This window comes from Diplotaxodon limnothrissa, linkage group LG12, assembly GCF_057381915.1.
Source record: "Diplotaxodon limnothrissa isolate DT_005_m linkage group LG12, D_limnothrissa_male_GT1.1, whole genome shotgun sequence".
NCBI classification, from domain to species: Eukaryota; Metazoa; Chordata; class Actinopteri; order Cichliformes; family Cichlidae; genus Diplotaxodon; species Diplotaxodon limnothrissa.
This window is the reverse complement of record NC_140607.1, coordinates 14655512-14671890: the sequence shown is the minus strand read 5'-3', so window position 1 is coordinate 14671890 and position 16379 is coordinate 14655512. Positions and strand designations below refer to the sequence as shown.

Here is a 16379-nt window from a genome sequence, read left to right as displayed (position 1 = left end):
CTGTCCCCCAGTGTCCCTCTCTTCTGGTGTCCCTCTCTTCAATGTGGCAGAAAACTGAGCCATGACAGGTTGCACATTACCGGATATCTCAACGTCAGGTGATTGCAATGGGCATCTTTTATTCACTAATAACAGAGAAGGAAGAAGTGAGGCATTGTGGTAGTATAAGCACTGATTTGATTCCTTGGAGGGTGTCCAGTTTTGGGTTTGAGAGCAAAGGTCAGTACGGTTGTCTCTCTAGCCCTGCCTGAGTTTTCACAGAAGACTCAACATGCTTCACAGAAACATGTGAAATTGTTGAGACCAAGCACAGGCAATGCTCAAGTGCCAAAAACTGCACTTCTTAAAGGAGCTACTTGAGACCAGCCTTTTAAACAAAGTCGGGCCCTGATAATGAGCAGCATTTCACTAGAAATAAGCATGTGTACAGAAATGTTTACACAGGAAGTGGAAGCTCACTTCAGCTTCACTAAATGGACCTGCTGACTGTGTTTTTGGTATCAGTGCCTTTTGGAGCATTTAATTAAATGATCTATTCTATGATTGCTTTGGGTGATAGCCTGGACTTTGAGCTTGGGCAGTTCTTTACTTGTAGATGCTGCCGCAGAACCTGAACCCGGTTACATATACCTGTAATTGTGGAGAATTGTGCTTTGCAGAGACCTTTACAAAATGGTGAAACATTTCTTGATTTAAGTTTTATCCATATGTATCAAATCTAGGCTATCTATCTCTATCTGTCTGTCCATCCAGTGGACAACCTCATGTTTAGCAGCATTCAGCTGTGTTAGTTTAAGGAATTCTTCCAGGCAGTTTTATCACAAACAACTTGTCAAAACACTGAATGAATTTGACCAATCAAAAATTGCTGCTTCCTGTTAATTTAAACTGAATTTATTTGCAGTTTTGTTTCACTTTAACAGAAGAAATGACAGCAGCTATCACCTTCTCTTATTATTCTACAGGGTGAACCATTTATATGGATACACCGTAATAAAATGTGAATGGTTGGTGATATTAAAGTCCTGTTTGTGGCACATTAGTATATGTGAGGGGGCAAACTCCTCACGATGGGTGGTGACCATGATGGCCATTTAGAAGTCGGCCATTTTGGATGCAACTTTTGTTTTTTCAATAGGAAGAGGACCATGTGACACATCAAACTTATTGGTAATATCACAAGAAAAACAATGGTGTGCTTGGTTTCAATGTAACTTTATTCTTTCATGAGTTATTTACAAGTTTCTCTTTGTTCACAGCCATTGACATGTCAAAGAGGTTAACACGTGAGGAGCGAATCGAAATCGTGTTGATATCTGGTGAACGCAGTAACCGGGTCATTGCAGCAGATTTCAATGCAAGACACCCTACGAGACCACCCATCTCCCATGCTACAGTTAGCAAACTTCTTGCTAAGTTTCGTGAAACTGGTTTAGTGTTGGATTTGCCAAAATGTGGATGCAAGAAAACTGTCACTAATGAAGAAACATCAGTGGCTGTCCTAGCTTCTTTCAGCAAGAGCCCACAGCGTAGCACTCGCTAACCCACATTGGATCGATCCCTCCAAGACTGTTGGAATAACAGAAGTGATGGTTTGGTGTGGTATATGGGGTACAACGATAGTGGGTCCATTCTTCATCAATGGAAACCTCACGGCCACTGGATACTTGAAATTGCTACATGATGATGTGTTTCCCTCTTTATTCACTGAAGCTGGCACGTTCCCTGAGTTTTTCCAGCAAGATGGTGCAACCTGTCACGGCTGCCGAGGCGAGCCGTGTGGAGTTAGAAGAAGGACCCAAGATGCATGCAGTGGATGAGATGCCGTTGAGTTTATTAACAGAGGTGTAGTGGCAAACAGACAGTGGGGCATAACAAATAACTGAAAACACCTAAACTGGGAGAACTAAAAAATAACAGACCTAGGAGCATACGACAAAGGGCAGAGAGGCAGACGACGAGCAGGACACCGAGTAACACAGACTGGCACGGAGGAACACAGACGAACCGGCAACAGGCAGAAGAACACACTGGGCTTAAATACACACACCAGTAATCAGGGGATGAGAGACAGGAGGGCAACACAGCTGGGAGGAATCTGAGCTGACGGGACAGGGGAAACGTAAACTGAGCACACTCACATATGACACAGACCTTCACAATAAAACATCACACGCAGGCTCGACATCGAGAGACAGACAGGAAATGACATAAGAAACTAAACCCGCATCTTAAACCCAGATAAACAGAAACATGGAACTCTAATAATAAACATCATAATCATCATCATAAACACAACAAGAGAACAAGAAAACAATCCCCGATGCAAACTAAAACCCAAACATAATAAAACTCAAAATACTGACCCAGAACCGTGACAGCACCACCTCATTATGGGTGCCAGGTCCGAGCATTCCTAGATGAACAGTTTCCTGGAAAGTGGATTGGTCGTCGTGGGCCAGTTGAATGGCCCCCAAGGTCTCCCGATCTGACCCCCTTAGACTTTTATCTTTGGGGTCATCTGAAGGCAATTGTCTATGGTGTGAATATATGAGATGTGCAGCACCTGAAACTACGGATACTGGATGCCTGTGATGGCATTTCTCCTGCGGTGTTGCTATCAGTGTGTGAAGAGTGGGAGAAGAGGGTTGCATTGACAATCCAACACAATGGGCAGCACATTGAACACATTTTATAAGTGGCCAGAAACTTGTAAATAACCCATGAAAGAATGAAGTTACATTGAAACCAAGCACACCATTGTTTTTCTTGTGACATTACCAATAAGTTTGATGTGTCACGTGGCCCTCTTCCTATTGAAAAAACAAAAGTTGCATCCAAGATGGCCGACTTCTAAATGGCCATCATGGTCACCACCCATCGTGAGGAGTTTGCCCCCTCACATATACTGATGTGCTACAAACAGGACTTTAATATCGCCAACCATTCCCATTTTATTACGGTGTATCCATATAAATGGTCCACCCTGTACTTTAACCTAAAAATCAGGACCCATTATTGAATCAACAGCTTGTGTCTTGCCTTTAAAGTAACATAACTGATTTTTACTCCACTAGTTTGCTCGTTCTACACCCTAGAAGACGTTGTGTATAGTATTTAAATACAGCGACTTGTTTCACTCAGGATTACTTAAGCTTTCATCCAACTTTAATGTGGCCCAACCTTTATTTCTGCATTTGCTTGGGTGTCTCCTAACGGGGTGGCAAGTAAGTGAAGGCGACCATCAGTTTTCCTTTTCAAAACGGTTTTGTTGCATTGCTAGATGTTGTATATGACAGTGACTCAAGATATTGGTCATTATCCAATTCAAATAAACTTGAGTGTTAAATCACCAAAAATTTATATCTTCTTATATCTCTCCCCTGTATAATATCAGTTAACATTTTGATAGACAAGTCCATTGTCTCTCAGATTCTCTCTGGCTCCTGATTATCATCTAAGGGCTGGGTTTCTTTGGCTGTTGTCATGGAGCCCAGCCTTTGAGCAGCACAAACAGAGGTGTGTGTGTGCGTGTGTGTGTGGTGTGTGTGTGTGCTTATGTGGTTATGTATACTGACTTTCTTTCTGTACCTTCACAGTGTACTGTGTCAGTGAACTGAGTGACTCATGGATGAAGGTGAGACTGAGTCGGAAGTGAGTAGGGGACAAAAAGAATATATAAATAACTAAAAGATCAGAAGGATGCCTCCAAAAAGGAAAAACGATGCTATAATTCAGGCTGAAGATGGTGAGAAGATGTTTTAATGCTATTATAGGGAAAACTGACTCATTCATTCATTGCTATATTTATTTAAACATTTGAATCTAAATGGTTGTATTCATGCATCTGTTCAGTTGGGATGGAGGTGGATGCTACGTTGGACAGTGGGAGTGAAGGTAAGTCATATGGGACAATTTTTCTGTCTTTAGTTTAATTTAAAGAAAACGTTTTGAAAATGTTTATAGCTTTTAAGGCATTTTCGGCCCTTTTTGTCAGTTCTTATTGTTGATGGTTGTATTTGTTCAGGGACATGTTATTGCATTTTCAATATCAAACCTTGTGTAAAAAAATAATATATATTTGTATGTGTGTGTGTGTGTGTGTCTTAGATGAGACCAGAAGGAGAAGCAAAAACAGAAGAGCCAAAGCACAGCGTAAAACCAAACAGGTCAGTGATGATGAGGATGATGAAGAAGATGAAGATGAGGCACCGAGGAAAAGGGGACGAAGGAAGAGGACCAAGCCCCAAGACAGTGACCAAGACGATGAGGAAGACAAACGAAGGGTGAGACAGAAAGGAGCCAAAGCTCCCAGGAGGAAAGCTGCAAATGAGGAGCGTGATGAGGAGAGCGAAGAAGATCAGGGTAAAAGGAAGAAAGGAGGAAGAGCGCCTTCCAAACAGGAGAAAGAGGATCAGAATAAGGAGAAGAAGGGAAATGTTAAAGGCAAAGACGAGACAAATAAAGGCAGTGAGAAGGACAAGAAAAAGAAGAATGGAAAGCAGAGCAGGTGCAGTATTCTCTGAGAGCTGTATTTCACCTACGGTTTCGTCCATAAATATTTACAGATATAGGTGTTTTTTTTTTCTTGGCTCTGTAAATTACCACTATGAAATTTAATTCAAACAACTCAGATGCAGTTGAAGTGCAGACTTTCAGCCTTAATTCAGTGGGTTGTCCAAAATAAATTGCATAAAAATTTGAGGGACTAAAGCAATTTCTTTAAACACAATCCCTTCATTTCAGGGGCTCAAAAGTAATTGGACAAATTAAATAACTGAAAATAAAATGTTCATTTCTAATACTTGGTTGAAAACCTTTTGCTGACAATGATGGCATGAAGTCTTGAGCTCATGGACATCACCAGATGCTGTTTTATTTCCTTTTAAATGCTCTGTCAGGCCTTTAATGCAGCGGCTGTATGTTTTGGGTTATTGTCCATCTGTACTATCAAATGCCAATCAATTTGACCGCATTGCTGGGACGGGATTGCTGTTATCAAATTCAAAACGTGCTTCAAAATGGTACATCTTCACATTTACACATCTGTTGTCTTTGTTCCATTGTGAATAAAATATGTGTTTATGAGATTTGCTACTCAATGCATTGTGTTTTTATTTACATTTTACACAGAATCCCAGCTTTTTTGGAACTGGGGTTATTAAGTGAACACTGCACCGTGTGCAGTTAGATATAAATCTACTAATTAAAACCACCAGGAAAGCTTTTCTTGAGGTGATGAATCGTGTGAGAATTATGCCTTCTCAAAGTCATTGCGAGTGACGGTTGCTTCCCTTTGGCAGCTCTCCAGCTTCTTCCTCTGAAGACGAGTCTGAAGACGAGTCTGATGAAGAGTCGATGTCAGAGGGAGAGATCGCTGCCCTGAAAGAACAAGTAGAAGAAAAGAAGAAGCTGATTGCTACATTAAGGAACAAACCTTGGCGGATGAAGAGGAGGCTCGTACTGCTAAAGTAAAAATGAAAACAAAAAACTGTGGCCAACTCTTAATCCTCTTCTTTGGCCTGCTTTTTGTTACAACCGTAACTTCTGTTCATTAAAGATGTTGTTCATTTTGAGTGCCTTTTTAAAATTGCTTATTACTCCATTTTTGCTGGTGCACATTTTCTTTTAATACCATGTGAAGTTGGACATTTATTATTAAATCTTGCTCACTGCTACTTTACCTCTTTGGTACTTCCACTCATCAATGCTCAACTATACAAACAGACAAAACTACTTTAAAAAAATGTGTTTTTAGACAGGGCAAAGCATGTTTCTTCTTTTGAGTCCTGCAACCTATGCAAATGTTTAGATCTAGGCTTTTATTCATCTACAGTGCATCTGGAAAGTATTCACAGCACTTCACTTGTTCCACATTGTTTTACAGCCTTATTCCAATATTCCAACATAATCTGTAAATGGAAGAAGTTTGGGACCACCAGGACTCTTCCTAGAGCTGACCGCATGGCCAATCTGAGTGATCGGGTAGAAGGGCCTTAGACAGGGAGGTGACTGAGAACCTGATGGTCATTTTGACAGAGTTCCAGTATTGTTCTGTGGAGAAAGGAGAACCTTTCACAAGGACATCCATTTCTGCAGCACACCACCAATCAGGCCCATGTGGCAGAATGGCCAGACAGAAGCCACCTGAATGCCAACTCGTTGGCCCGTCATGTCTGCATCATCATGCAGACACCTCTCATCACCTGGCCAATACCATTCCTACAGTGAAGCATGGTGGTGGCATCATCATGCTGTGGCGATGTTTTTCAGCAGCAGGAACTAGATGCTTTATGGACCTCAGACTGGTCTGGTTTATGTTCCAGCAAGACTGCGACCCTAAACGCACAGCCAGGATGACAAGAGTGGCTTTGTGACCGCTCTGTGAATGTCCTTGAGTGGCCAACTCTGAGCCCAGACTTGAAGCACAGTCATCTGAATATGGCTGTGCTCTCCATCCAATCTGATGGAAGGGTTCTGAAAAGAAGAATGGGAGAAACTGCCCAGAAATAGGTGTTTCAAGCTTGTAGCATCATAATCATAAAGACTTGAGGCTACAATCATTGCTAAAGTATTGAGCAAAGTGTGAGAATACTTACAGTACATGTATGTGATTTTTGCAAGAATTTCGAGGAAAATTTTGTTTACTCAACATCACAATGGACATATTGAATGCAGAACAAAATGAACTTAATCCATTTTGGAACAAGGCTGTAACATGACAAAATGTGAAACAAGTGAAGTGGTCTGAACACTTTCTGGATGCACTGTATGGAAATTCTGCCCTTTGTGGAATTTGTATACATGACAACAGGGTCCTATAAAATCTCAGCACAAGCCAAGCTGGCTGTATCTCAGCCTGTTAGATATGTTAGAAGACAGCAAACTGTTCTGGCTTCCTAGCCAGGGGTAAGGCTTGTGTAAGTCAGTGTGTGTTTGTGAGGTAAGTATGTATGTTTGTTATGTATGTAGGCAAGTTTCTGGAAAGGGAACATGATAGCCGAGTTGCCTTAACTTTTCATGAGCTTGACACTGTTTAATGCATGTTGTTGTGGTGAGCTGACCTCCTGCTTGCTGTGTCTTCCTGCCAGTGCTCTTAACATATGCAGCGTGTCATCAATCAGTAAATCATTCCAAACCTGTTGTTTGTACATCCTGTTCACTAACTAAATAATTAATTCACTGAGTAGATCATGATTTTCAGTTGGATGTGGGCATGGATGGTATTTCATTGCTGAACATTTGTGTACTGCCTGAAACAGGGAGGCCCAGGAGTTTGTTGAAAAATTCGAAGGTGCTCTCGGGAAAGGAAGAGGCAAGAAGTTGTATGCGTTTAAAGTCATGATGACCAAGGTAATGTCCTCACTGTGCAAAATGCATTGATTTATAATTTGAGTAATATTGTTTAAGTTTGCTTCTCTGCACTCTCCCCTAGAAACTTATCAAGTTTAATCGGGACTTTGAGAACTTCAAAACAGCTTGTATACCCTGGGAGAGGAAGATAAAGGAAGTAGAAAGTTGGTACCACAAAACCAAATAATCACTAAGCTATAATCTTACATTTGCTAATAAGCTGTCCTCACAATTATGTATTTTCACCCCACCCCCTTCCCCCCAGGTCATTTTGGATCATCGGTGGCATCTTACTTCATTTTTCTGAGGTGGATGTATGGCCTGAACCTGATCCTGTTCGGGTTCATGTTTGGTCTGGTGGTGCTGCCAGAGGTAGGCTTTGTCTATATGTATGCTAGCAGCCAATAGCTAATGTGGCAAATGCTGAGCTCTCTCCATCCATCTCTCCATCCCTCTTCTCTGCATTTAGGTTCTCATGGGTCTCCCCTATGGCTCCATTCCCCGGAAAACTGTGCCACGATCTGAACAGGACACAGCCATGGACTTCTCAGTGCTCTTTGACTTTGGTGTGAGGATCCTAGCTTCATGCATCCCTTAATTCATTTTTTCCTCACACACGAGCTCTCTTTTTTCCCCAGACTGGCTAACAGTAGTTTTTGCCCTTATACCAAAGAAAAGAAAAATACATTTTTTTTTAAATTTCTAATACTTGTTTTTTTTTTTTTTTTTTTTAACTTTTGATAATGTTTTGGTAAGATCTGGTGACTGTGGATGCCATAAGAGTTCAGTTAACTCAGTGTCAAGTTCAAGTAGCCAGCCTGAGTTTCTTGTTCTTAGATGAGGGGAGCATCACCTGCTGTTGTAGCTCACCTGCTTCAAGGTTTAAGATGTTTAGAGAGGCTTTCTGCATATCTTGGTTTTAGTTCCCTTTCTATCAGCTTAAAGGCTTCTTGCCATTCTCCTCTGACCTCTGGCATTGAAACAGCATTTTATCCCAGAAAATTACAGCTCACTGGATATTTTCTCTTTTTTGGACCATTCTCTATAAACTCTAGAGATGGTTGTGTAGGAAGGCACAAGTTGATCAGCAGTTTCTGAACTACTCAGACCGGCCTGCTGGCACCAACAAGAATTCCTGGATCACTTAAATCACTTTCTTCTGAATTCTGGTACTCAATTTGAACTTCATGGCAGCACAATGGTGGTTATGAGGATCAGCACCTCCAAATCTGAGGCCATGGTTCTCAGCCGGAAAAGGGTGGAGTGCCCACTCCGGGTCGGGGATGAGTTCCTGCCCCAAGTGGAGGAGTTCAAGTATCTCGGGGTCTTGTTCGCAAGTGATGGGAGAAGGGAGCCGGAGATCGACAGACGGATTGGGGCTGCAGCTGCAGTAATGCGGACGCCGCACCGGTCCGTCGTGGTGAAGAGGGAGCTGAGTGTAAAAGCGAAGCTCTCAATTTACCGGTCAATCTACGTCCCTACCCTCACCTATGGCCACGAGCTGTGGGTAGTGACCGAAAGAACGAGATCGCGGATACAGGCGGCAGAAATGAGCTTCCTCCGAAGGGTGGCTGGCCTCTCCCTTAGAGATAGGGTAAGAAGTTCGGCCATCCGGGAGGGGCTCAGAGTAGAGCCGCTGCTGCTCCACATCGAAAGGAGCCAGCTGAGGTGGTTCGGGCATCTGACAAGGATGCCCCCTGGGCGCCTCCTGGGTGAGGTGTTCCAGGCATGTCCCACCGGGAGGAGGCCCCGGGGCAGACCCAGGACACGCTGGAGAGATTATATCTCTCGGCTGGCCTGGGAACGCCTTGGTATTCCCCCGGATAAACTGGAGGAGGTGGCTGGGGAGAGGAAGGTCTGGGCCTCTTTGCTTAGGCTGCTGCCCCCGCGACCCAGCCTCGGATAAAGCAGATGAAGATGGATGGATGGATGGACAATGGTGCTTAGCACTGATACCTCAAGGCAAGAACACTCATGAGTTTGACTACATCATCTGGGTGGGGTTGGGTTAATTAGTGCTTCTTAATTGCCCAAATGTGTAAGTCTGAATGGTTGTCTGTCGCTCTGTGTTAGCCCTGTGTCAGGGTGGCAGCTTGCTCAGGGTGTACCCTGCCTGTTGCCCTATTTTAGCTGGGATAGGCTCCAGCCCCCTGTGACCCTGATAAGCAGAAGAGAATGAACATTCGCATGTTAGCAATATAGATAGCAGCCTTTACACCCTCAGAGATGATAGCATGGCTGTTTCAGTCACCATTTTGATATTTTCTAATGTTATTTATACATTGGTGTGGTGAGAAACTTACCTTGAGTACAGACTGTATTTGCATGTATGCGTGACTATACCTTTCTGTTTCTCATCAACAGGGATACTGCAAGTACTCTATTTTGTTTTATGGCTACTACAACAACGAACGAAACATTGGCGTGCTGAAGTTCAGACTCCCTCTGTCATACCTGCTCACTGGTGTTGGAATATTTGGATACAGCCTAATGGTTGTCATTAGAATGTAGGCAAGACATATGCGGGCATTCAGATGAAAATCATGTAGAAATTTTTTGTTTTTTTTTTAGGGTTTCTTTATCATTTCTTTTTGTTTGTCTCTTCAGGATGGCTCGTAATGCAAATGAGGGAGGAGATGGGGGTGATGAAGGAGAGTTCACCTTCAGCTGGAAGATGTTCACCAGCTGGGACTACCTCATAGGAAACCCCGAAACTGCAGATAATAAGTACGCCTCCATAACCACCAGCTTTAAGGTTAGCGTGTGTGTGTGCATGTTGGAGGATTTTCAGAAGGAAGTTTTCATATGTGGTGTAAATAAAATAGGTCCATGTTGGGCATGTCATTCCTGCTGCCAGCAAACACATCCCACTTGTTAATTTGCCACTGATTTCTCCATCCCCTATAGTGTTACAGCGAAGAGAGAGGTGCGAGCATAATGTACTCCACGTCAACATTTTCATATGCTGAGCCCCAATTTAAGATGGTTAATCATAAAAATCTACTTAATAAGGAAAGTGGGGAAAACTGTCCTGGCGCCATTTGCAGGGAGATTTAAACTTCTGAAATGTGAAGGTGCTAAATTGTGTAACTTGAAACTGAAAGAGATCTTAAGTGCTTCTTTATTTGTAATGCAGGAGTCCATTGTAGATGAAAAGGAGAACCAGAAGGATGAAAACATCCATCTCCAACGTTTCCTCAGGATTCTGGCAAATATTATGATCCTGTGCTGTCTCGGTGGCAGTGGTTATCTCATCTACTTTGTGGTGAAACGTTCTCAGGATTTTGCTAAGATGGATCCAGCGTCTCTCACGTGGTTTCAAAAGAACGAGGCAGGTTTACACTGAGCACATGGTGTTCTTTTCCGACACAAGGAGCGATGAAAAGTTGGGATAGTTGAGGCTTGAAAAAATAAATGTTTACATTCTCTCTTGTCTTTTGTATCAGGTGGAGTTTGTGATGTCTCTATTGGGACTAGTGTGTCCTCCACTGTTTGAAACCATTGCAGAGTTGGAAGCTTATCATCCCCGTATTGCCCTTAAGTGGCAGCTGGGGAGAATTTTCGCCCTCTTCCTGGGAAATCTTTACACCTTCCTCTTTGCTCTCTTTGATGAAGTTAATGACAAGGTATGGCTGATGTGCCTTCATGCATTAGTTACAGTTGCATTTATACACTGATGTGAAAAGTAATGTACACTGCAGAAGTCTTGGTTTTTTTGCATATTTGTCACACATGTTTAGACACATTTATGAGGACAGAAAATTGACATGCCACTATACGTGTGTTGACCAACAGTCACTTGGGGACAAAATGTGCGTCCCCACAACGTTGAAGGCACTTTTGATGCTCGAAATGTGGTTTTAGTGTCAGGGTTACAATTAGGTCATGGTTAGGTTTAGGCTGAGGATTAAGGTTAGGCATTCATTTATTGATGATGACGGTTAGGGTAAGCGGCTAGGGAAAGCATTATGTCAATTAGATATCCTTGCTAAGATATGAAAATGAGTGTGTGTGTTTGTGTGTATGTGTGTGAAATATTGCCCCCTAAACCTCATAGCCGGTTATGCAGGTTTTGTTTTCCTCAGTCAGATCCTGGCTACTGTTCCTGTGTTTGTGCTAAATTAAGCGACAGTGGTATCGGACCTTTAACTCACATCTTAAGCAGAAAATAAACAGTCCTTCCCAAATTCCCAATAATCAGTTATTTTTAAAAACCTGGAAACTACATTTATGTGTGTATGAAATATGCTACATGAACACTGACACCTTAATTTTTCTTTGATGCATTAAATGTTTTTCAGCTGGAAACGGAGCAGGAGCTCAAGAATGCCACTGAATGGGCTATACATGAGTACAATGCCAACTACAGCTCCTACTACAACACGACGGATGTGCCTCCACTGGTCGTGAATCCTGCAGATGCTGTCAGAGGACCTTGTTGGGAGACTGCAGTGGGAATAGTTAGTAGAAGCTTTATGTATAACAGTGCTGAGGGAAACACATTACAAAGTACTGCATTACTGTAATTACACTAAATTGTCTGTAACACAATAATCACATCACAGTTACTCATAGAATCACCGGTCACAATTTGTGTTGCACAAGTTCATTAATAACCTGCATAGTTAAAAAAATAAATCTCCAAACTGGTCTATTTATCTATGCTAGTGCAGTGATCAGTGCAACATTGTTTCAATTTGGTAGGGGTCATAGACTCTACATATGTTCTGCCCATGATGCTGACTAATTTCATTACATGTAAATGTTCCATGTAATCTTGTTACATAGGTACATTATAAAATGTGAATTTTCTGATCAAACAAAACTTATTTGATTGGTATATATTTAGTTCATACCAAGCATATTCCCTTAAAAATTAAGTATTTGAATAAATAAACATTTGATTTTAAGTATTTGGGGACAACATCACAATTCTTTCTTTTCTTTATGTCTTTACTTTTACCTTGCAGGAATTTGTGAAACTTATCGTATCAGACATGCAGGTAACCTTTTTGACTATCTTGATCGGTGACTTTGCGCGAGCTATCATTGTTCGCTTCCTCAACTACTGCTGGTGCTGGGACCTGGAGGCCGGATTCGTGAGTACTCCTAATTGTGTGTCAGTGGGTCACAGTGTCCCGTGCCCTTAACATATGTCCATCTTAGTTTGTTTGACTGAAATAATGTCGTGCTCATCAGCAATGTTTGCAGGGAACAGGCCTCAGCAGGCCTCAAAACTGATTGTTGCTCAATTGCCGTTAACACAATTAAAATAAATAAATAAATAAAACGTTTAAGTCTGCACTTGCACCACTTGTCTCAAGTCCTGCATGGGAATTTAAGGTGATTGTGTCAGTTTAAGTAGTGGTTATGTCATTATCATTCAGGTATTACTGAACACATGAACAGAGGAGGAGGTGCAGACTTTCTGCTTTAATTCAAGGGTTTACCACCGCAGTTCGTAATGCATCTACATCAACCTGATACTTTGCAATGACATCTGGCAAGACAGGTGATCCTGAACATAGAATGAAACAGGACACTACAATGAGAACTTAATTACAGCGTGAAAGAGAGAGAGAGCAACAAATGCAAAGTGTATTGACCTGCTGTTTATTAATTCAGGAGTACATGCAAATCATGTTGTTTGTGTGTTTATTCCAGCCATCATATGCAGAGTTTGACATCAGTGGGAATGTGCTGGGGCTTATCTTCAATCAAGGAATGATATGGTGAATTACTCCATCGATGATTTTATTTTCTGACTCCTTTCTGCTTCACTGGAGATTCTCTAATGAGATGAATAGCTCACTAATAAGCTTCCCTCTGCTGAAACACAGCTCACGTTTCTTTGATCCGCCTATCATTAATGCAGCAATCACAAAATCTCTAATAACACTAATTACACTATTCAGTGGCTGATTAGTTTGAAATTGCATCGTGATCTTTTTCCTTTTTGAACAGTGTTGCTTAATATGTTGTTTTTCTTAGGATGGGAGCATTTTACGCTCCAGGTCTGGTGGGTCTGAATGTGCTGCGTCTCCTGACGTCGATGTACTTCCAGTGCTGGGCAGTGATGGCCTGTAATGTTCCTCACGAGCGAGTTTTCAAGGCATCGAGGTCCAACAACTTCTACATGGGCCTGCTGCTCCTCGTGCTCTTCCTTAGCTTGCTTCCTGTCGTTTACACGATAATGACCCTGCCCCCGTCCTTCGACTGTGGTCCATTCAGGTCAGTATGAGGTTAAAATAAGAGATCTAAGGTGGTGCATGAATATCTTTTTTCTTTTTCTGCAGATTTACATTTTTTTATTCGGTTAATAATCTGCATGAACAAGCTTATTCAGATTCACTAGATGATCATTAACATAATTATTAGAGTCAACTTAAAGAATGAACATAATAAAATTTTTTAATCTGCAGCGTCTTGGCAGGTTTCTCAAGCATACTTCTGCATGCACATGTTTTTTTTGTTTTTGTGTTTTTTTAAATCCAAGGGTTAGTAACAATAATGATAACAGCAACAATATCCCCCCAGTGGTCAGGACAGGATGTACGATGTGGTTATGGAGACTATAACACAGGATTTACCAGCTTTCATAGGGACCATTTTTACATATGCCACCAATCCTGGACTCATCATGCCTGTCGTCCTCCTCATGGTGTAAGTATAATTTAAATAATAAGTCAAACATGGCTTCTGTACCTGCTAAATGAAGATACATTTTTACATTTTGTGTGTTTTTAAGCGTGCATGATAAATGTAAGAAAACAAATGAAACCTTTTGTGCACTGCTAATATATTTAAGGTTGCCTACACAATCTTATTATTTATTTAGAAAAACAAATTGTGTGCATTTCAGTTGTCTCTATCTTAGTGAATACTGATAATGTGGTGATGTTACCCTTACACTGTCTTTTTTGACACTACCACACAGTGGCAGCAAAAGTCAGCCTTTCTTGGAGGAGTACAGTGAAAATGTGGGCCGTGATAATCGGAGGGTAGTCTTGGTTGGTCTCTATGGAATGTGTTTGTCAGATACTCACCCAGATTAGGATCTGAAGAATTCAGAGAGTAGAGAGATTTTAAGGTGTCCATCTGTTCCTGATTTTGTGGTGTGGCGGATCACATTGTCCTAACTGAGTGGCACTGATTTTGAGGAATTCACTTTAGCCCCACATCACAACAAGAGTCCCCTCAAGGTGCTTTATATTGGAAGGTAAAAACCCTACGATAATACAGAGAAAATCCCAACAATCAGATGACCCCTTATGAACAGGCAATGGACAGGAAAAACTCCCTTATAACAGGAAGAAACCTTGGGCAGAACCAGACTTAATGAGGGGCGGCCATCTGCCGCAACCGACTGGGGATGAGGGCAGGGAAAGAGGACAAAAGCAGTACCAGTGGCATCTATAGTTGTGGTGAAGATGTGGTCAAGTAAGCAAACACATTTTACAGTTAACAAACAATCTCTTTTCTTAATAAATTTAATTACTGTGGTCAGCTGGCAGGTCTAGTTTCTGTACAGGTGCTCCTAAAGAAAGGACCAGCTTTAATCCTCCATTTAAATTTAAATCCACAAATAAAACATGTGTGCTGTCCTGTGGATTTTTTTTGTTAGTCTTTATCCTTGTTATGGCTCTTAATGGGGAAAACGCATGCTTGTGAATATTTTTGTGGTAGTTGCCGTACAAACATCTCTGTCATCTCTTCTCACAAGCAACAAGTTTCCCTGCAGACAAACCCAACCTAGCTTTCTTGCTTTTTACACCTGGCTCAGTATTTTGAATTTTCCATTCTTCCATTTGTTTTTGTGGCCTACCCCGTGGCAGGTGGCTACAGTGGATACTTTTTGTGCTGTCTTTCTCATATGCATGTAGCTGGCCTGAGCCCTGGAGTGGTATATCTAAGCAGGCAGCTTAAGTTTCAGGAGGCTATTCATTACCTGCTTTTCAGTGTAGTGGCATTTTATTTGCTCACCCTAAGCTTTCTGGCAAGAAAACCAGTGTTTGCGAACAGTGTTTTGTTTCCACTCTGACATTATCACATTACGTTTGGGTAGATAACAAAGAGCAGATAAGCTACCTGTGCAGCTTATGAATTTAACAACAGTTCTTTTAAACTTGTAACTGATGAGGCGAAGTAACACACGTCATGGCACCCAGACAAAATATAAATTTGCCTAAAATTTCCATGATCAGTGCATGTACATAAACACAGAACAAAATGACAGAACAATATGATCTAGCACTGTGTGCAAAGCCTGACTGTAATCTAATCCATCTGCAGTGGCACAGTAAAAGACTTATACTGTGTAACAGGTTGGCCATCTACTACCTTAACACAGTGTCAAAGGGATACCAACAGGCAAACCTGGACCTTAAAAAGAAGATGAAAATGGTCAGTATGAATTTCTCTTAATTTCCCATATTTAAGCAAAAGTTCAAGATTAGATTCAAATCAAATGACTGTCGGGTTTGTTGGTCATCACTTCAGGCCCGAGACGAGGAGAAGAACCGCAGGAACAACAAGGACAGCACTAATCAAGTAATGAAAGACTTGGAGGACCTTCTGCCAAATAAATCTCTAATACCACCTCCCACTGAGGAAGAGCCGCCTCATGGTACACTCATATACAGGCTTCAGCTGCATATACTGTAGGATAATTAACACCCCACTGACCTGACCACGTTTTCCAACTCTCAATCTGTCTTTTTAGATATTGTAATTGAGAAGGGAAGCAAGTCTACCAAAATGAAGCCAGGATCAGCGGGGAAAGGGGTCAACCTGCAAAAGGAGGTGTCACTGGCTGCCACAAACCCCAGAGGGCCAGTAGCCCATCCTCCTCGGGCACGGGGAGGGCCTCCTGGACATCTCAGGGGCCCTCTACCTGGGCCTGGCAGAGGGAGAGGTCGGGGCGCTCCTCCGAGGACATAAGAAGCATGATTCACAGTTACAGATATCTGCTAGGATGGCTCCAGCTGCATATGGAGGAGGAATCAATTTGGGGTTTACTGCAATGA

The 16379-nt window shown here is 42.0% G+C and overlaps 1 protein-coding gene across 1 annotated transcript; it reads left to right on the top strand.

Moving 5' to 3' along the window:
- The first annotated feature begins 3702 nt into the window (after positions 1-3702).
- tmc2b (transmembrane channel-like 2b) lies at positions 3703-16293 on the top strand. Its single transcript, XM_085367728.1, has 20 exons — positions 3703-3748; positions 3856-3897; positions 4111-4510; positions 5304-5471; positions 7263-7353; positions 7436-7517; positions 7619-7725; positions 7823-7921; positions 9718-9860; positions 9961-10108; positions 10490-10684; positions 10800-10979; positions 11655-11813; positions 12324-12452; positions 13018-13085; positions 13345-13584; positions 13891-14016; positions 15678-15756; positions 15853-15979; positions 16076-16293. Exons 1-20 carry the CDS (start codon positions 3703-3705, stop codon positions 16291-16293), a joined length of 2847 nt encoding a protein of 948 aa, XP_085223854.1.
- Positions 16294-16379: the final 86 nt, after the last annotated feature.